A 23215-nucleotide genomic window follows, 5' to 3' on the forward strand; every position below is an offset into this window, starting at 1 on the left:
ATTGGAATCAGACATTTCCCTTGACCTACATAGGTCAACCTCATATGACGATACTAAAACATCAACACACAACTATGAAAATGGGAATCGGTCATTTCCGGTGACCTATATAGGTCCACCACAGCTACTGATGCCAAAAAACAACACCTACAACTGCGAAAAATAAAACCACAATCCCAAAAGTCCACAAATCAATCATCCCTACATAAATTAAATCACATTCAATACTTCATAAATACACAAAACATCACAGTTAGAAAAAAAAAAATTAATTACCACCAGCAAATTCCGGCACTGCAACATAGATCGACAGCCCCCCCCACACACACACACACACACAAAAACCAACTCATAACACCGTGTCGTAATGACATTTACACACCACAACACCTTTACGTCAAAGCAGACGGGTGGAATCAGACGCTTCCATTGACCCCTCCTTCTACTCTGTAGATGAATATCGTAACAGAGACTGGTAGACCAGCTTAGGTAAAAATTCTGCTATATTTCAGTTTTGACAGCACTTGGTTGCAACAGTCAAGATCGGGTATTCTGTGTACGATAAATTTATTAAAAGTACGTAACTGTCTTTTATTCTGTCAGTGTACCAATTCTGTAAATATTAGCAGTTACTGTGATATATTCACATATTTTGACAATCTCCTGACAAATGATGAGGATGATAATTATTATATTCCACTGTATTATGTTATACTTTCTGACATGTTATTTGTCATTCGCGATGGCCAGCGGCTATTTCCGTAGCAGTACGAAAATATTTGTTCGCTCCAGTTACTATCCTCTCTGGAAATATCACCTGGAACTACGACCTTTAACTGGAGTCACCGAGTCAGGAACGTCTAGACACACAGTTATTCCGTTACCAGCTTCCAGGTTATCTGTGGTGGTAGCCCGATAACTACCAGAGAACTAGAACTACGAGCCAATAACGATAACTGCCAGAGGAGAATACAGGTCTCTGACAGTTATTTCCATAGTCGCTCGAATTCCTTAGTAACTTTCCTTGTACTACCCGTCCAAGCTAAATTAACACGTAAGGCGGTGGCTTAAGGGAACGACCGTACTTGTTAATGCCTGTACTGCAGCTCCCATCAGCCACGGCTCGGACATTAACTTTATTTAATTGTTTATGCTAAAAGTAACGAAGGCCAACGAAATATTACACAGTTCTTATCAACAGATGGCGCGCAGTCTCACAGTTATTCCCATGGTCTATAGAACGCCTTCCAAATGCGCAGTACGATCTTGGGTCAACAGATGGCGCGAGGCACTGTTGACACTAAACAGTTATTGAAATAACTGCCAGAATCAGAGGAACGGTTATCGCAGTAACCGTTACTTCTCAGTAACCGGTTATTTCTATCAGTTACGTTATTTTTTGCCACCTCTACCAAAGAGGATGAAGTAAATACTCCAGAATTACAGTCGAGAACAGCTTCCAACATGAACTTAAAAGTAGATATCCTCGGTCTAGCGAAGCAGCTTAAATCACTTAATAAAGGCGAGGCGTCCGGTCCAGATTGTATACTAGTCAGGTCCCTTTCAGAGTGTGATGATAAAATAGCTCCATGCTTAACCATCATAGCCAACCCCTCGCTTGTCGAAATATCCGTACCTAAAGACTGGAAAGTTGCACAAGTCACAACAATACCCAAGAAAGGAAATACGAGTAATCTGCTGAATTACAGACCCTACTTTCGTCGATTTTCAGCAGGATTTTGGAACAGGTGCTGTGTTCGAACATTATGAATTACCTCGGAGGAAACGATTTATTGAGAGAAAGCCAACAGGGATTCAGAAAATATGAATCTCATATAACATTGCTAGCTCTTTACTTTCACGAAGCATTGAGTGCTAATAACAGGAATGTCAAATTGATTCCATGTTTTTATATTTTCAGAAGAGTTTTGATATCGTAGCTCACAAGCGACTTCAAATGAAATTGTGTGCCTATGGACAGTCATCTCAGTTTAGCGATTGGATTCGTGATTTCCTGTCACAACGTTCACGGTTATATTAATTTACGGAAAGTAATAGAGTAACACAGAATTAATAGCGGGCGTTCCCCAAGGAAGTGTAATACGCCATCTACGTCCCTGCTCTACACGAGTTACATAGGTGACAATATGCGCAGCCCTCTTAGATTGTTCCAGATGATGCTGTAATTGCCATTCTTCAGACCATTAAAACCAATTGCAAAATGGTTTAGACAAAATATCTGTATGCTCTGTGTTACGACAAGAAAAAACTACTTTCGTCTGGCCATAACTGTGGGTTTTTTGATTGCTCTATGAGAAGGCCAATCAAACCAGAAGACATGAAATATTAATTCTCATTATTACATAAATAAATAAAAGATTCATTTAACTTTGACACACTTCTTTGCCACAGGAAACTAGATAATTTGCAACTGTCGTTGGCTAGCAAAGCATCAGTTGATTTACTTATAAACAATCTGGACTCTTGATGTAAAATGTTCAAAATTTACTGAAGTAAAAGTTCATCGGAAAGCATAACTCATTGGTCCTACACCATGATGCTGATAGGCGAATTGGTGTGGCTGTCATTAAAACAAAAGCGTTCTTTGTTGCGTCAGGATCTTCTCATTAAGTTTCAATAACCAACTTCCTCCCCAGTGTGAAAATATTTTGTTGGCGCCAACCTGTATAGTGAGCAATGATGATCATAATAAAATAAGAGAAATCAGAGACCGCACGGAAAGGTTTAAGTGTTCGTCTTTCCTGCGCACTGTTTGAGTGTGGAACGGTAGGGAAATAGCTTGAAGGTGATTCGATGAACCCTCCGCCAGGCACTTATATGTGAGCTGTAGAATAATCACGTGGATGCAGACATGTATTGACCCATCAGAAAGTAACTTCCATGGTAATAAAGTAAGTTGTAGGAAACGTGAGAGATTGGAATACATACAAGAAATAAATAATGACGTAGGGTGTAATTGCTACTCTGAGATGTAAGACATAAGCGCAGGAGAGCAATTCGTGGCGGCCCACGTCAAACCAGTCGGAAGACTGATGGCTCGAACTTGATCCGTATGCCCCGCCATTCTGTTTTGACTCCAGTAGCGGCATCTTGCAGTATTGTGCCACAGTAATTTTAGTGCGTAACAGATCCGCAGACATGTACCTTCAAAAAATCAAAAATGAAATGACTTTTTTTTTTGGAGATTCGACTATCCCAGCGTATTTATTAAATTTGTGAATAATCTTGGGATTTTATTGTAATATCTTCTTGTCTTCGTATTTACCAACTAGGACCACGTAACAGATTCATTATTCTTTTCCGTTGTTGTTGTTCTCCCCATGCGGCCCTTTCCTTTCTTCCACCTTCAAAGTCCTCAGAATTATTTTATTCTTAAAAGCATTCTGTTTTTTCCGATTTATTGATGTTTCTTCGTCGTTCTTCTCTCATCTGTGCAATTCATGCAGTGCTTTGCTAACTGCCAGACATTTAATGTTATTGGGCAAACGACCAAAAAAATTTTATTGCAGCATATTGAACTCCTCTCAGAACCAGTGACAGCTTTAACAATGAATAATAAAGGTAACTTTTTCCTCTAATGTTGAAAGTATGGGTATCTCTGTCCTTCTCAAGTTGTGATGGATTTTTTATGAGGAATTTCATTAGCGAATTTCATTTTGTGATAGTGCAGTTAAAATACCCAGCTCCTCATAGAGGTATCTACCTGATGTCGGTGGGTGAACACACACTGTTCTTACTGCTCATTTTCTTAAAGGATCAGAAGTACAGCCTGGAGGCTTGTCCCGACAGCTGTGTTGTAAAAGATACAACTTTACTTAAAACATAATCTGTGGCTGAGACCCATATAGAAAAACATGAATATTTTTTAGAACATCAACAATTGATAAAGTTTCTTTCTCTATCTGAGAATAATACTGTTGCACTGACTTTAAGGTTTTAGAGGCATAAACAATAGAATGTACTGATCTGTCTGTGTTATTTGTGGACAAGGACGGTGCCTAGGCCAAACTGAGATGCATTTGTGGCTAATACAAGGTGTTTGCCTGGCTGAAAATGGACCAAACCAGGGGCCAACTGCAGCGTAGATTCCAACAACTTAAATGCCTGATCACAAACTGGGGACCATTGGAAAGGAACATCTTTACGTAATAATGCATGGCGGGTTCTGCCACAGTAGCAGTGTCTGGTATGAATTTGTGGTAGCATGCAATTTTGCATAATTCTGCTTTTACTTGAGCTCACAAAGTTACTGGTATTGGGCAGGCCCAGAAAAAATGGCATTATTGCATCATAATATGAGCCTGAAATTCTATTGCACAACTCAGTCCCTGAAGAAATAAAGAGGAAACTTCAGCACAGTGAGCACCTAATTGTTGATGTAACTTGATCAGAAACCAAATGCAGTTTGTCATTGAAAGTTAATGCAGAAAGTTTAAAAGTGTCCAAACCAAACAGATTTTCAGTGTAAGCATTGCCCACAACTGGGAATGTTAATGAACCAACCGCAGCCTTATAAGTCACAGGAATCTGTTGTTTGTTATAACTAACCAGCCTTTGTGACACTGGAAACAGAGGGGGAGAACTCACATCCACGTAAGTTTTAGAATTCCTTGGTGGGCCTGGGATGTAGCAACACATTAGCATCAGTATGCTGGCACAATAATGCCAGCACACAACATTTCAAAACTGTAATAAATAATATATTGTTGAAAAAACTGTGTCTTTTCCAAATTGGTTTTTAATCTTGCAGATTGTAAAACAGAAAACAGAGCACAAAGCTTCTGCAAACATTCCTCTGTAGAGGCATCAAACACTACTATGTCACCTAAATAGTTGATGCAGCCTGGAACTGATGCAATAAGCTGCTCTAAAAAGCCTTTAAAAATAGCTGGTGCACGTGCCACATCAAAGCCAAATGGTGGTATTGATAAAGCCAGACGGAGTATTGATAACTAGAAGGTGTTTAGATTCCTCGTCTAGCGGCAGCTGTAAATGGACATTTGCAAAATCAGTCACTCAAAAATAATGGCCCCCAATAATTTTGCTAACAGCTCATCAGAGTGCGCTAAAAGAGAGGTATCAGTGATTGTTCATTAACTGATTTTTAAAAATCACCACAGAGGTGTAATTTACCTATGGGTTTTTTTCCTAATTCCAGTGGTAATGATTATTCACTGAAAGAATTCGGTTGAATAACATCAAAGGATTGAAGATGATCTAATTCTGCTTTACTCAATACCGAAAGTTTACCAGTAGTGAGTGGGCCGAGAAAAATCGGGGGCTGGCAGACCGTTTCACCATAATATGACCCTGAAATTCTGCTGCATGGCCCAGTTCTTGAGAAAATGAAGAGGAAAATGCGGCACCGTGAGCATTTAACTGTTGGTGGAACTTGATCAGAAACCAAACGCACTTTGTCATTGATGGAGAATCCAGAAAGTTTAAAAGTGTCTAAACTAAACGGATTTTCAATGTAAGCATTGTCCACAATTAGGAATGTTACTGAACCAACCACCTCCTTGTAAGTCACAGGAATCTGTTGTTTGTTATAACTCACCAGCCTTTGTAACACTAGAGCCAGAGGGGGAGAACCCAAATCCACATAAATTGGAGAATTCACCAATGTATCTGCTGCATCCATGTCCACTTGCATTATCAGTAGTTTTTTAAACACACACACTTCAATGTATAACTTCCAAGGAGACAGCATCACTGCTGACACACTGCTCAAATCCTTGTTCATGTCATGCTCACTGAGTCTTGGAAGAGAGTTACAGACAGAAGGAATGTGTCCCTTTCTGTAGCACCTATTATGTGTTGCTGAGAATTTCCATTCATGTTGCATGGAATAGTATGGGCATGAAGGCAGTGAAGTAATATGCTGTTGCTGTTGTGATGCACTCTCTTGTTGTCGTGAATGATGATTACGCATATGACATAGACATGTCTGATGGACAGTTCCCTTGTGAACTGACTGAAGGCTGGGAGGGGTAAGAGTAACTGATTTTTGAAACTTCTTCTAACTGACTATCTGCAGTCCGCGTAACGTTAAATGACTGAGCTATGTTTAATACTTCTGTAAGCATAGGATTTTCACACTGTAGAGCTCACTCTCAAATTTTGCTATCGGGAGCAAGATGTATGATTGCATTTTGAACCATTTGATCTGCATAGGATTCCTTATGAATATTTGCCACAAAATTACAGTGATAACTAAGTCCATGTAGTTCTATTGCCTGTGCCCTGTATGATTGTTTTGCCAACAGCAAAACTCCAGGTGAGCAGCAGTAATATGAGTACATTTACAGTGGTAGGTAGAAAGAAACTTGCACACCTGATCGAAAGAAAGACTTGAAGATTTTTATAAGGCTGTGGCTGACACAACCACTGAGACACACAAGGTGCGGTCCACGACAAAAAAAGAGCCTTGCACAAGTTTCATCCCAGTTTCCTGCTGTATTGTCATACGCAGGGAACTGCAGTGGATATGTTGTTGGCGGGGCTGCATGTTGTAACAATTTAGCCATTAAACTGGAAATAGCAACTGTCGGCACCTGCTGTTGCTGAAGAAGAGAGTTAAGCACTGCCTCCATAGAAATTAAACTCAAAGGACCAATGATTGAAGAGGAACATGCGGAATCAAATATGGTACTCTTGACAACCCAAGAACACTATATTATATGAAAAAGCATAAACACATGAAAGACAAAATACATACGACAGGTAACATACAAGTGGCAGGTGGAGCCTTGCACTCCAGCCTGTATAGTCGTTAGTTTTAACTGGGGGCACAGCTGGAACGCTGCTTACACAACTGCTGTCATGCTAGCAGGCCAGGTGGTCTCTAGTGAGAAAGTCCAGCACAAACTTCACAACTGTCACATGTGAACTATGAAGTGGCACACACAAAAGTTTGGTAGTTACAGTAGTAACCCTGGACACCTTCACTGTGTGTTACTGCAAGACAGTCAGAACTAAATTTTGTGTTATATTATTATTAGTGACATGTTTATGTGATCAGTACAAAGTGATATGTTCTTAAACGGACCTTGAGGAGACAAAGTGGGTTCTAAGTAAAAAATATAGGGTGATATTTAAAAAAGATGTAACAAACAAAGCTATAAGAAAGGCAATCATGGTGGTTGATGTCCATCTGATAGATAAACAATATTTACTTCATACTTCTCTTATTTTGCTTTAAGACAACAAATTAATTAGGATGGTCAAAGTAAATGAGACACTGTGCATAAAGAAGTATTAGTGTTCATGTATGTCAATTCAAATGTTGCATATAACAAACAACAATCTGGAGTGTCCTGGAATCACAGTGATATGACTGAATATCAAATGAGTTATAATTATTTACACTTTTTTATTTCAGAATTAATGTACTGAAAAAATGGCTTATGATGATATTTTGAAGTACTTGGGAGAGTCTGGACGTTACCAAAAGCGTATTTATATCTTCCTCAGTTTGCCTGTGATATTTTGTGCTACACATGAAGTGGCAAATGTTTTCCTACAAGCTAAAACAAAACATAGGTGAGTGCTCTCATACTTACCTATCATTGTGTACAAATGTTAACTCCTTGAAGTCTTTTTTTCCCGCCTTCACTATTTTTTGAGAGAAGAGAAATATTGGTAATGATGAAGTACACTACTGGCCATTAAAATTGCTACACCAACAAGAAATGCAGATGATAAACAGGTATTCATTGGACAAATATATTATACTAGAACTGACATGTGATTACATTTTCACGCAATTTGGGTGCATAGATCCTGAGAAATCAGTACCCAGAACAACCACCTCTGGCCATAATAACGGCCTTGGTATGCCTGGGCATTGAGTCAAACAGAGCTTGGATGACGTGTACAGGTACAGCTGCCCATGCAGCTTCAACATAATACCACAGTTCATCATGAGTAGTGACTGTCATATTGTGACAGGCCAGTTGCTCAGCCACCATTGACCAGACATTTTCAATTGGTGAGAGATCTGGAGAATGTGCTGGCCAGGGCGCAGTCGAACATTTTCTGTATCCAGAAAGGCCCGTACAGTACATGCAACATGCGGTAGTGCATTATCCTGCTGAAATGTAGGGTTTCGCAGGGATCGAATGAAGGGCAGAGCCACGGGTCGTAACACATCTGAAATGTAACGTCCACTGTTCAAAGTGCTGTCAATGCGAACAACAGGTGACTGAGATGTATAACCAATGGCACCCCATACCATCACTCCGGGTGATACGCCAGTACGGCGATGACGAATACACGCTTCCAATGTGCGTTCACCGTGATGTCGCCAAACACAGATGCGACTATCATGATGCTGTAAACAGAACATGGATTCATCCAAAAACATGACGTTTTGCCATTCTTGCACCCAGGTTCGTCGTTGAGTACACCATCGCAGGCACTCCTATCTGTGATGCAGCGTCAAGGGTAACCACAGCCATGGTCTCCGAGTTGATAGTCCATGCTGCTGCAAATGTCATCAAACTGTTCGTGCAGAGGGTTATTGTCTTGCAAATGTCCCCATCTGTTGACTCAGGGATCGGGATGTGGCTGCACGTTCCATCACAGCCATGCAGATAAGATGCCTGTCATCTCAACTGCTAGTGATATGAGGCCGTTGGGATCTATTACCCTCCTGAACCCACCGATTCCATATTCTGCTAACAGTCATTGTATCTCGACCAACATGAGCAGCAATGTTGCGATTCGATAAACCGCAATCACGATAGGCTACAATCTGACCTTTATCAAAGTCGGAAATATGATGGTACGCATTTCTCCTCCTTACACAAGGCATCACAACAATGTTTCACCAGGCAATGCCGGCCAGCTGCTGTTTGTGTATGAGAAATCAGTTGGAAACTTTCCTCATGTCAGAACGTTGTAGGTGTCGCCACCGGCGCCAACCTTGTGTGAATACTCTGAAAAGCTAATCATTTGCATATCACAGCATCTTCTTCCTGTTGGTTAAATTTCGCATCTGTAGCATGTCATCTTCATGGTGTAGCAATTTTAATGGCCAGTAGTGTATATACTGTGAAGCTGCTGGTGAAACACCAAGTTTTGTGAAGAGATGTAAGCAGAACATTCTAGGGCTAACACCATACATCACACTTCACACTTCTGTGTTCGGAAAATACTTTCCCTATGCATTGTTTTTTCCTACAAGTGATTCATAACTCATTGGTGAATGGCAATGTGCAGAATAAACCTTTTTCTTCCATGCTGAATCACCTACTGCAGTCATCTTGTATGCTGCAAACATAGCTAAACTAAGGTGCTTCCTTAATTCCAGGCAGTGGCCTTTCCAATTAAAGTTGTGATCTATCCATGATCCCAAAATCTTAACACTTTCTACTTCTTGTATTTCATTGTTTGAGAAGTCAGTTTTGTCAGAATTCTATAATAATCCATTTTCTGTGATTTAGCTGTCATTTTTTCCAAGTACTGTATTTAAATATCTGTATTTTCACTAAGGAGACTTTCTGTACTTTTTATTCCTGTACTTGTATCATAAAGAAGGTCAAAATGTATGTGTTATGATACTATGAGCAGAGAGCTGTTAGCAGCATTCCACACCTTATCTTTCTATATAATGTCTCTCTTTATATAGGTTGCAAAATTAAGAGTTATTTTCAAGTTTCCTGCATTTCTTCATGGCTTATGTTACTCACTGTGACAAAAAACTACAAATATTCTGCAATAATATTTCATTGCAATACAGTTCTGCATATATTATGTTGAAATATGATTTACGATGTAATGTAATTAAATAAAGTTTTTGCTGGTCACATTTTTTTTAGTATACTGTGCCATTTACTGTCTTATTGGAGTGTTGATGCATTTGCTGCTGATAAGGTGTTAAAATTACCATATCTGATATGGTTGTTCCATAAAGACCATAAAATATATGTAACTTGGACCCACCAAGTTTGTTAATGTGTAAGAGTTATGAGTTTGATTTTTAGACAATGTTTCAAATGTCTGATTTCCTAAGAATTTAACCCTTACTTCTGCTGAGTTCATTACTTTTATTCAGGCAGAGAAAAATAAACATTTCAATGTAATTTTAAAATTTCATTCCTATATTTGCAACTTCTTTCTTTAAAAATGTTTGTATTAAATGCGAGGTGGTACATGTTGTGTCTAGACCATACAGCCCAGACACAATGCTGTAGCCGATAGGGCACGCAAGGCTAACGCAGACGGGCGTGAAGTCTGGAACATGAGACTTATAAATGCACTAAAGAAAAATACGTAGCTTTTTTAATACTTAACTTTATTCTCTTGTTGGAATACATCTCTCCTGCATACTCGTAAGCTATTGGCACTGATACAAATGGCGCCTTGCTAGGTGGTCGCCATTTAACTTAGCAGAGGGCTATTCTACTGTCTATCTCTCGGCAAATGAGAGCAAGGCTTAGCACGTCCAATCGCTAGCTATGTTGTCCGTACAACTGGGGACGAGGTCTCCTCAGTCTCTCGAGACCTGCCTTGTGGTGGCGCTAGGTTTGCGATCCCACAGTGGCGACACGCGGGTCCGACATGTACTACAGGACCGCGGCCGATTTAAGTTACCACCTAGCAAGTGTGGTGTCTAGCGGTGACACCACATTCCTCCCCCGCAAATCGGCGAACGGTCGTGAGATAAGGCTTCCGCCCGCCGTGGGGAGGACTGCATGTTGACGTATGCGATGAGGTGGGGAGCCGAACAACAGGCGAGGCTGTGCCACCCGCACCCGGCCATTCGGTCCGAGGGGAGCTAGGAAACGCCTGAAAACCTAGTCCAGGGTGCACGTCAACATGCGGTGTATGCGCACGTAATGAGACAGGAGGGGCCGAAGGGTCGACCTCCATTGCGTCGGGGAATCCGACGCGCGATGACGACATCTGGTCCGGAGCGGGCAAGAGGTCCATGGCGGAGGACGGCTGGTCACGGGAAGCGAGCGGCGGCGCGTGACCCTGGGAGGCGCCGGGCGGTTGCAGCGAAGCGTCCACTGCGGGCGGCGCCGGCGGCGGCTGCGGCGGCTGCGGCGGCTGCGGCGGCGGCGCGACGCCATGAGGCAAAAGGGAAGGCAGCGTCGGTAACACCTGGGGATGAGACAAGCCAGTAGATGGGTCCCCAAGGCGCTGACCGGACCACTCCGTCGCTGAAAGCAGACGGGGAGCGGCAGAACCCAGGCGACGACAGAGGCGCAGCTGATTGAGATGCCGACGCACCTCACCAGAGGCCCCCAAAACCAAATACATCGCGCGGCCGAGGCACTCGAAGAATGCGCCCTGCGAGCCAACGCCGTGAACCGCGATAGGTGCGATAATAGACAACGTCGCCAGGAGCAAAAGCAGGAGCCTGCCGCTGCACAGGAACCTGATGTGGCGGATGCAGCAAAGACATCAAGGTGCGATGAGAACGACCATGGAGCAATTCAGCCGGCGAGCGACCATCGCGGGGCTGAGAGCGATACGAAGACAAAAAGAGCAACAAAGCGTCCTCCCGAGAATGCGACTCTTTCAATTTCAACATCTGTGACTTGAAAGTCCGGACCAATCGTTCAGCGGCACCGTTTGACTGAGGCGAAAACGGCGCGGATGTCAGATGTTGAATACCATTGGCCTCGCAGAAGGACTGAAATTCTGTGGACATGAATTGTGGGCCATTGTCGGAAACAATAGTCTGCGGAAGACCTTCAATGCAAAAGATAGCAGACAAGGCTTGGATTGTGGCAGAAGACGTCGTGGAAGACATCCGGACAACAAAAGGAAAATTACTGAAAGCATCTACCACAACCAACCATCGAGCATTCCAGAATGGACCAGCAAAATCGATATGTAAGCGTTGCCAGGGGGAAGTGGCTTTCGGCCATGCAAAGAATTTCCGCGGCGGTACGGATTGTTGTTCGGCACACGCCACGCAAGAAGAGCACATATTCGTAATCGCAGCATCGATTCCGAACCAAGTACAGTGCTGACGAGCAAGTTGTTTCGTTCGCACTATACCCCAATGTCCTTGGTGAAGAAGCCGTAAGACAGGGGACTGTAACGAACGTGGGACCACGACTCTGGATTGATCATTATCCGAACGCAACAACAAAACACCAAGTCGTACAAAAAGTCTCTCCTTGTGAGCAAAAAATCGGCGAACCAACGGATCCTCGATCGGTGACTTTGACAAGGGCCATTGCGTAGCAAGAAAACGCAAAACAGTAGCAAGGACAGGGTCAGCAGCTGTGGCTGTAGCGACACGACGAAAATCAATCGGAAACGATTCGACCACGTCATCGGATTCCGAATCAATGAACATGCAAGCAAGTTCGGAAGAATCGAATGCGTTATCCTCAGCAACAGGCAAACGGGACAACGCATCAGCGTTTCCGTGTTTAGCAGTGGACCGATACAAGATATCGTAGCGGTACTGCGAGAGTAAAATAGACCAGCGAATGAATTTCTGCGCTGTACGTGGAGGTACAGGCTTGTTCGGATGAAAAAGCGATGTCAAAGGTTTGTGGTCTGTGATGATGGTAAAGTGACGACCATACAAGAAATCATGAAACTTTGTAACACCAAACACGAGAGCTAAAGCTTCTTTCTCTATCTGGGAATAATTTCTTTGCGCAGATGAGAGCAATTTGGACGCAAAGGCAATAGGGCGATCATGCGAACCATCTTTGTGCGCAAGCACAGCACCGATCCCGAAATCCGAGGCATCTACCATCAACAAAAGAAGTTTTCGGGGATCGAATGGCGTAAGGCACGTATTTGAAAGTAACGCCGATTTCAACTGGCGAAAGGCGCGGTCGCATTCCGTCGTCCAGACGAACGGAACACCTTTACGGCGTAAGCGATGAAGCGGAGCTGAAATGGAAGAAGCGCGCGGCACAAACTTTGCATAATAATTAATTTTACCCAACACACTCCGTAGCTGTTTCAAGTTCCGCGGTGCAGGTAAATCCTGTATGGCACGGAGGTGCTCTGGACTCGGATGTATACCTTGGGCATTTATGACATGCCCCAGGTAGGGTAAGTCACGAGCAAAAAACACACATTTGTCCTTCCTCAAGCGAAGACCATTCTGACGCAAGACCTGAAATAATGTTCGGAGATTTTGCAAATGTTCGGCTTCTGTCTTTCCTGAGATCACAATATCGTCCAGATAGTTCGCAGCAGTAGGGACCGACGCACACACAGTTTGTAAATATTGCTGAAACAAAGCAGGGGCGGATGCACACCCGAACGGTAGTCTTTTGAAGCGATACAAGCCAAGATGCGTGTTAACCACTAAGACGCGCTGGGATTCTTTGTCCACAGGTATTTGCAAGTACGCATCTGCTAGGTCCAATTTGGAAAAATATTTTCCCGGGCACAGTTTGTCAAAAAGATCTTCCGGGCGGGGCAAAGGAAAAGTGGCAGTCACAAGTTGTGGATTCACTGTTGCCTTGAAGTCCACACAAAGTCTCAGTTTACCGGAAGGTTTTGGCAAAATTACTAAGGGTGAGGCCCAGAGAGAAGCCTGCACACGTTCAATTACACCTTGAGATTCTAAATCGGCTAATGTTCTGGCGACCTCATCACGCAATGCGTGGGGAACATTGCGCGCTCTGAAAAATTTCGGTTGCGCGTTTTCTTGCAGTTCCAAATGCGCTTCATAGTTCTTAGCGCAACCAAGGCCCGGTGCAAAAATGTCTGCAAATTCTTCACAAAGACTAGAAACACTGGCGGAAGGCACAGTCTGATTCACTGATAGGACCTGATTTACTATAGACATATTAAACAATTGAAATAAATCTAAACCAAACAAGTTCACTGCAGAAGTAGAACGAAGAACGTAAAATGATACAAGTTTTGTCTGTCCCATGTATGTGGCAAGAAGGCTGCACTGTCCTAACACAGGTATATGCTGTCCAGAGTAACTATGTAACTTAACATTTGCGGCACGCAATGGCGGTTTGCCCAGTTGTTTGTACGTGTCTTTATTGAGCAATGAAACTGCAGCTCCGGTATCGAGCTGGAATGGTATCACTTTGCCTCCAAAGTCTAAGTCTACAAAAAGTTTATTGTCCTGCGGACGACAAGAGCGACTTTCACGTGCAATTTGAACTGATACAGGTACAGAAGCACTTGCGACTTTACGGGATTTCCGGCGACGTCGACGCACACTTTTTGTGGGACGAACACAGTCACTGTTAGATAAAGTGGCACTGGACGGGGTGGAATTAACGACATGAATGTCCATGGGCGAAGGTCCACGAGCCTGAGTGTCCCTGGTTCGATTCCGGCGCGAAGCAAAGGGCCTGGAATGGTTTTGATTATCTGATCTTAGCTTTTTCTGGCAAACACTTTGAACATGTCCTTTCTTTTGACAGTAAAAGCAAATAGCTTGGCGTGACGGGCAATTTTCACGCGAATGTCTAGCTGCACACCGCGGGCATGATTTCACTACAGTTGCTTGCTTACGCGGCGCACGTGTTTGCAAGGTAGGCTGCCGCTGCTGTGACGGGCGCGAGGGCCGCGTAGCGTCCCGTGCAGCGGGCCCGGCGGGCCGGTTAATGTGACACACTGCTGGCGAAGTTTCAAATGAGTCCTGAGCAGAGTCAAGTGTGTCTTGCCTATCCAATATGTCTATCACTTGTTGAAGGGAGGGATTTACTAGTTTCAAAATCTGTTCCCGTATGCGAACATCAGAAACGTTCTGTGCAATTGCATCACGCACCATAGTATCTGAATAAGGGAGGCCACATTCACATTCAAACGCACACTCCCTAGTAAGTCCTTGCAATGTCGCAACCCACTCCCTATTAGTCTGACCGGCCGTACGTTTTGTACGAAAGAACGTATACCGTTTTGCAACAACATTTACTGTTTCTTTGAAATAGGCATCTAACGCCGACAAAATTTCTTTGTAGGACAGAGTTGCTACGTCGCGCCAGGGAAACAACTTCACTATCACACGGTAGGTGCACACACCGACACAAGAAAGCAAAAACGGCTGCCGCTCATTACCTTGAATTCTGTATGCGGCTAGATGAAAGCTGAACTGGCGGGACCATTCCGGCCAGGACTCCAAGGATGAGTCAAAATGACGGAAGGGCGGTGCAATGGCGTGTTGTGGCTGCGGTAGCGATGAAGCGGCGGCTGCCGCATCGTGTTGCAGCACACGTTGACCCTGGACGAGCTGTCCCAGGGCATCCAATAACGCCTGCGACTGCTGATTCTGCAAGCGTAAAAATTCGGACAGTACATCCGGAGATTGTGGCGAAGCCATGACACAAACGAATTAATACAAACTCTTTTTCTCGTCGCCAATAATGTTGTGTCTAGACCATACAGCCCAGACACAATGCTGTAGCCGATAGGGCACGCAAGGCTAACGCAGACGGGCGTGAAGTCTGGAACATGAGACTTATAAATGCACTAAAGAAAAATACGTAGCTTTTTTAATACTTAACTTTATTCTCTTGTTGGAATACATCTCTCCTGCATACTCGTAAGCTATTGGCACTGATACAAATGGCGCCTTGCTAGGTGGTCGCCATTTAACTTAGCAGAGGGCTATTCTACTGTCTATCTCTCGGCAAATGAGAGCAAGGCTTAGCACGTCCAATCGCTAGCTATGTTGTCCGTACAACTGGGGACGAGGTCTCCTCAGTCTCTCGAGACCTGCCTTGTGGTGGCGCTAGGTTTGCGATCCCACAGTGGCGACACGCGGGTCCGACATGTACTACAGGACCGCGGCCGATTTAAGTTACCACCTAGCAAGTGTGGTGTCTAGCGGTGACACCACAGTACACATTAAACATACACAAATCCAAGGCATAATAAACAATGGAACTCATACTTGAATAAAAAGTATTCTCTCTCTTTCTTGATATTATGAAGAACTTGTACATTCTCCTATATGAGCTGTTGTTTTATATTTACCTCCCAAAAAAGGAACCTGTGCTCAAAAACTGTGAAAACATTTATTTCTGACTTATTTACTTTCCACTTAAAAATTGTGATTTTTACCAAGTGAATGTGTGTTATTAATGTGTTGTTAACAATATTAGGTGTGAGAGGTGTCTTTTATATCACAAAGCTGTTATCATAAGCGAAAAAGAATAAAAGAAAATGAGGGAAAATACTTCACACTTAATAAAAAATCAAATGATTTAGCATGCCCACAAGCAAAAGAACATACACTGACTCTGTATGTACAGTAATTTTTACTTCAGACAAATATACAGCACAAAAACAGCTTGAAATATGTCGTGCTTTTTTAAAAATAATATTTAATGTTATGAGACAGTTGTCAACAATTTTTCACTTTCGCCCAGGTGCCGTCTTCCTTATGAAATGGAAAATAGTACATATGTTTTGGCACCTGAGGTAATTAATATGACAATTCCATGGGATACTGCAGCAAAGAGATGGTCATCTTGTCAGCGGTTAGATGCAAATTTCACCCAAGAATATTTTGATGCAAGATTACCAACAAATAACACTGTGGATTGTGACAGTTGGATATACGACACGGCGACTTACAAGAGCAGTGCCGTAATGGAGGTTGGTCAGTATAATTTATGTCCTCGTAAGAGATCGTACAGCTTTCATGACTATTTATTCTGCAGTGAGGGAAAGCAATATGGTCCACAGTTTTTAGAGGCAGAAGAGGTGCTGCACCAACTTTTTTGGCATTTGTATAAGAGTGATGTAATGTGAACACGTTGTCCACTGATTAGTGACTTGGAAAATGTTGGTGCAGTCAGCACAGCTGCCTGTGGTAAGTGATGGCTTTCTCCCTCACTGTAATCTGTATACAACTACTATTGATTAATAAGCTTTGACTTTTCTTTCAGTTTAACCTCGTCTGTGAATATGCATGGTTAAGTGCAACTGCTGATTCAATGTTCGTGGTTGGAGTTCTTCTTGGCTCTATAATATTTGGTGACTTGTCAGACAGGTAAATTGATGAAGCTGTGGGAATATAATAATTAAGTGCACTACATTAGTATTATTTGACAATAAAATGTAATTGGATGGATAAAAAAATCTACTCCCCAAGTGGCAGAAGAACATGCATATAAAGAAAGATTTTACTTATGCAAGCTTTCGAAGCAGTGGCTCCTTCTTTCTGCAGAAGGATTGTCTGGTAAGTCTCCCCTGACCTGGGGATCTGGGTGACTTTTCTGAACTCTACCCCTTTTCCTATACATCTCCAGTTCCTTTCCCTTCTCCCCTCTTCCTTCCTCTTCAATCCTTCTGCCAGAAGAAGGAGCCCTGTCTCTGTAACCTTGCGTAAGTATAACCTTTTTTACACATGTGTTTCTGCTGCCACTTGGTGAGGATTTATTTATCTACCAAATTACTTTACATTGTCAAAAATTGATTATTTTCATTGCTACATTAGTATTAGTTGGTGTGATGTAGAGGAAAAATTCTTCCATGGTACTAACATGGCTGAAATAATATACTATATTGCCTTTATCACCACTCTTGTTGTTAATGTGAGTGATAATTGTGCAAAAAATGTAAAACATAACAAATATGAAGGAAGCTGAAGTGTATGTTATATCTGTTCAATCAATATCAGTTATAATCTGCCACCCATAGTGCACACTATTTGAATGTGCTGAGTGAGGTTATGAAGTTGTCAAAGTGGAAGTCCGGAAGTTTTCTTTCATAATACTGGAGACTGTTATCTTCTTTTTGCTTATTGAAACTGACAGTGTACCACTACTGATAAACATTGTGTCAACAGGCAGTCGGAGTTAACTAAAAAAATAGTTTGTGCTTGGTTTAAAAAAATTGTGGGAAGTTGCATATATTACTTTCACTCATTCGTTCATCTTGAGCTATATATTTTATCATCATAGAGAACCTTCAGGGATGTGGAACAAGTCAAAGAACATGTTCCTATGACATGCAGAGTGGACAACTAGCATGATGTGAATTTTAAACATTGAATTTGTAATTGGGAGAACTGGTTCATGAATCTGAGTTCTTTATTGTTACATAAGGTAGCTCCAGGTATGTACCAGAATAGTACCTAATGAAGTGCTATGTTGTATTCCTTTCCCCAGTGTTGTCAGAACTATACATGTTCCTCAAATACACACACATACTCTCTCTCTCTCTCTCTCTCTCGCTCTCTATAGAACATGCCCAGCACAGAAGTTGCAGTTTTGATAATTTTTTACTTGTGTCACAAAATGACCACTTGTCACAAAATAACCACTTAAAATGGATTTTTTTAATGAACTTTTCAGATTTGGGCGGAAACCAATTTTCTTCCTCTCCCTTGTCCTCCAGATAATTGGTGGAATAGGAGCTGCAGTTCTGCCAAATTATTCTTCATATGTTGCAGCTAGAATGTTGATTGGTGCTACTACTTCTGGAATGTTTTTGGTAGCCTATGTTATAGGTAAGCATAAGTGTTAGTTAAATTACAAGAATATTTCACATATCAAATGGCAGCACACACTCGGATACACACAAAAAAAATGGTTTAAAAGAACCAAGAATCCTTCATTTGAAACAAGAGATGAAAAGGTTGAGTATATTTGTGCCTTTGCAACTAGCTGGAAAGTAGTGGCCTTTTCTATTTTTCTGTAACTGAAGTTAACTTTTAAGATAATTTTTCTTACTTTATGTATTTCCGATATGCCATATAGTTTTAATATTTTTGTATCACACAAAATAAAGGGAGCTATTATAGTACTTAACTTATGGAAGATTTTGAATAACATTTTTTCTTTTAAATTCATATTGCAGAAATCAGTGCAGTTACCTCATTTTTCAGCAATGGAAATGGTTGGTCCAAGCAAAAGAATAGTTGCTGGTTTGTTGTGCCAAGTATTTGGTACAACTGGATACTTGCTGACTGGATTCTTTGCTTACTTTATAAAGGAATGGAGAATTCTGCAAACAGCATTTTCTGTTCCTGAAGTGCTTTTCATATCATACTGGTGGTGAGGAAATAAGTACAGTGTTATGTTTTATACTCCTCAGTGATTTTGACCATATAGAGCCCTTTGACAAACCACTCTGAAGGTGGTGCAACCAGAGCTAAAATAATACATGACTGATAAAACTGGAGCTTTCATACCATAATATTACACACAGTGTTATTATCACATTACAATTAAAGTGAGTGGAAGTCCATATGATCACATTAGTTGTTTGTGGTAGTCCATTGAAAGACCTGTGACCTGTTTAACACCTTAAAGGTGAATCCTCACATGCATTTCTGTATAAAAGAATTACAATCTTAGTATAACAAAAATCATAAATGTTCTCTTTTAAAAAACTGTAAAAAACTTTCATGAGAAATGCTGTTCTGTATAGGTATTGTCAAATGCTGTTGTGTTAAATAAACTTACAAAACTTTTGTTAAGGTGCAAAACTGGTCTTGTATCTTTGAATGAGCTATGAGCTACAAGAAACAGCTAATGTGATCATATGGACTTCCACTCATTTTAATTCTAATTTGACAATAACACCTTGTGTAATATGGTATGAAAGTTCCAATTCCATCAACAATATTTTGATGTATTGTTTCTACAGACAAGCTTTCTGTGATCATTGGTGTCATAGATGGGGAAGTTCAGAAAGTTCTTCCATTAATTAAAAAAACACTTTAATCCCTAGTTTATATATAATCCAGACTTGAAATATCTGTCTCAATAAACTGAGGAGAGTCCCACTTAAAATATTTTCTTTGGTGAATAATGTTATATGCTATTTGTTAAATTTGTTTGTCACTTTTGATTTGCACATGACTGTGTACTTAAATTGATGAATAATCGTTTCAGGCTAGAGGAAAATTTCCTTTGGGTTTAATGTTGTGAGTCCACTGGTGTGAAACAGATAGCGGAAGTGTAACACAAAAATGTTTTTCACATTATAAGGGCACTTTGAAAAATAAGGCACACATGTTGTCCCACACTAACACCGGGAAACAAGAGTGGTAGGGTGTCAGAAGAAAATACATGTTCTAGGTTTGCTGCAGACAGTTCTCTCACAGTATGGATGACAAGTGCATCACAGTGTGCAGTGCAGTGGCACGGCAGGAGTTGAAAAATAGTATCATGTATCTGTGCCTCTTTGAAATGTAATGCAGCATTCAATAAAAATTACTTGGCCTGTATAATAATGTGTAACTTACGTTTTGAAGTTCCCTCATGGTAATTAATTGTATAAAAATGGAGAAAGTATCTAGAGGAGGAAGTGGAGATCCCAATTATTAAAGCCAGCACCACAACAACTGTCTCATGTCAACAGAAAATTCTCAAGGAGATCACAGATTGTGTGTAGAACTAATATAACAAGATCAGAAAGGATCAATTATTTATTAAGTTGTCTTTGAAGACTAATTAACAACTACTTCAGCATCAGATATTTCTCATGTGGTAACAACTGTGCTTGTACTGCATGTAAAATGCTCTCTCTCTTATGATTTGTATTTTGATTTTGTCTACTATTGATAGGTATTTGGCACATTTTGTTCACTTTTACCATTGTCAGCATATGTTGTAGTGTCTGTTATGTGCAAGTACTACTTACCCAATATTTAGAGTCTTCTTGAAACTTATGATATTACTATTTTTTTTTTAAAAAAAGAAATTTCCAACATTTGACTATTAATTGTGTACTTATTTTTCATGACCAAGATTTCAGTTTTGTAGCCATTTCCAAGTGCATGTTGATTAAATGGTAAAAATGTCTGACCTGGCTGTGAAATGTTGTCATCGTCAAAACAAATTTCTGGTCTTATAGACTAGTTGTATTATTACAGGATATGAGTACACATCGAAGATATATAATGTGACTGACAGTGTGCACAATGAATATCAACAGCGAAGGAAAAGACAGATTGATACTTACCGTAAAGAAGACAAAGTAAAGTTGCAGACAGGCACAATTAGAAGACACTTCCCTAAAGATTTCGTCCACAGCCATTACCATAAAAGACAGACACACACACACACACACACACACACACACACACACACGCGCAAGCAAGCACACCTTATGCACACATGACCACCAACTCCAGCATCTCGGGCATTCCGGCTTTCTCGTGTGTATGTGTGAATGATTTGGTCTGTCTTTTACTGATAAAGGCTGTGGGCAAAAGCTTTATGTACATGTCTTTTAATTGTACCTCTCTGCAACTTGACATGTCTTCTTTATGGTAAATAGGAATCTGTCTTTTCCTACATTGTTGATATTCCTACGTGGAGTTTTGATTGGTTGATTGTACACAATGAGAAACATTAACATACAGTGTGATGTATTTAACAGCTAATGTATTTCTGTAACCTACATTCATCTCTTCTGTTCGTGGACCCCAAAGTGATGAATGCTTGTCACAAGAATATATTAGCTATTAATACACCATACTGGGTGTTCATGTTTCTCATTGTACACAATGTAAGCCATAATATTATGTATCTTCGATTTGTACTCCTATCCTGTAATACAACAGCTGGTCTATAAGACCAGAAATCTGTTTTTTGGTGGTGATATGTCTCAGATAGGTTAGACATTTTCAACATGCACTTGACATGGATACAAAGCCAAAATCATGCTTGTGAGAAATAAATGAACAATTAACAGTCAAATGGCAGAAATTTTTTTCAAGAAATTCTATAGTGAATGAAAATTGGAATTGCAGCCAATAATATTTCCATAAGTAGAAATGACTATATCCAAAAGCTATATAAGGGTTATGCACACATTCCTCATCAAACTTCTCTGATAACTGAGAATAATCTTACCTTTATTGATTTTAAATGACATTAGCCCCTTTAATAGTACAAAATTTCAAAGTTTGTTTGACAAGCAAAAAAAATGTATCATCTCTGAATCTTTCAGAGAAGAACATTATTTTGAGAGGAGGTAAGATGAAAACACAATAAAGATAAAAATATGAGCGTCATTTCATAAGTCATGGCAACTATGGTATATTAGGCGAACATGAGACATCGCCATAATCACAGTAAATACATTCAAAAGATCATGGCAGACTTTACCAAAATCAACTGACAGTTTGCAACCACATGTGAGTATGGCTTGGTACCACTACCTGAAACATTCACTGTGAGGTTGGCCATGTTACAAGATGGATCCTCCCACACCCACCCTGCTTACCACACCTCAGTTGGGTGTGATTATGACCACATCCCACAAATGAGAAAACCACTGCATGAGAGGCATTTTGCAAACAGGGTGAATGGCCTCAGATCATCTCGGCGACAGGTGGCATACATTAGTGGCAATGCAAGTGGCATTCAGTGCCTTCCCCATCTTTGGAAATGCTGTTTGTATGCACTGGCGGACTATTTTGAAGCACAGTAATTGATGTTGCTTCATTTATGATCCTTTTGAACTCATACATAATAAATTCACACAGAGTTACAAAGTGTGTGCTTCATTTCAACCTTTACCACAACCTATTGTACAGGAATCCTGTTTTATGTCGCCTGTTTTATGTTGGCGTTCAGATACACACTGCCATAGTGGTTCCAGCGCAAATCTTGGAATTCTCATGTTGTGTTATCGCAGGATATACCTTAGTTGCCATGACTTATAGAATGACCCCTGTAGAAAAGTCAATGCTCTTGAATTGTTTTTGAATTAAAGGAGACCACTCCCTGAGAAGCATAAATGTTGAGTCATCAGTAGGCACAACCAAAGAGAAGAAAACTTGTTAACTTTCAGAGTAATCTTTCTTGAGCTTAAAAACACACACACACACACACACACACACACACACACACACACACACACGCATGCACAAGCATATGCATACTGGTGTGTGTTAGCATGTGTTGCAAGGGTAACTACCATCTGTGTAGTTCAGAGAAGCTGGTGATGGAGGAAAGAATCCAAATGGCCCAGGTTGTGAAGCAGATTGAAATTGAGCATGTTGTGCTCAGCTGCATGTTGTGCCACTGGGTGGCATGATGTGCTCAGAAGTACTTTGTGCCACTGGGTGGCACAACATGCAGCTGAGCATAACATGCTTAATTTCAATGGCTGCTTCACAACCTGGGCGTGTGGATCCTTTCCTTCACCATCAGCTTCTCTGAACTCCACAGATGGGAACTACCCTTTGCTTCTGTTACTATCCTGGCCTCAGTCTCTGGAAACCCATGGTTCCCACATCCTCTCTCCTTCCTCCAACCTGACACTCCCT

General features: G+C 41.2%; 1 protein-coding gene across 1 annotated transcript in view; it reads left to right on the forward strand.

Annotated features, from left to right (window-relative positions):
- Positions 1 to 23215, forward strand: part of LOC126196980 (organic cation transporter protein-like) — a 107387-nt gene that overhangs the window by 59981 nt on the left and 24191 nt on the right. The window contains exons 2-6 of the mRNA XM_049934603.1: positions 7403 to 7563; positions 16350 to 16578; positions 16872 to 16975; positions 18282 to 18436; positions 18815 to 18983. Of these exons, the coding sequence (XP_049790560.1) occupies positions 7421 to 7563; positions 16350 to 16578; positions 16872 to 16975; positions 18282 to 18436; positions 18815 to 18983 (800 nt within the window). The 5' untranslated portion in view covers positions 7403 to 7420. The remainder of the gene's footprint in view (positions 1 to 7402; positions 7564 to 16349; positions 16579 to 16871; positions 16976 to 18281; positions 18437 to 18814; positions 18984 to 23215) is intronic.

Source organism: Schistocerca nitens, chromosome 1, assembly GCF_023898315.1.
Source record: "Schistocerca nitens isolate TAMUIC-IGC-003100 chromosome 1, iqSchNite1.1, whole genome shotgun sequence".
NCBI lineage: Eukaryota > Metazoa > Arthropoda > Insecta > Orthoptera > Acrididae > Schistocerca > Schistocerca nitens.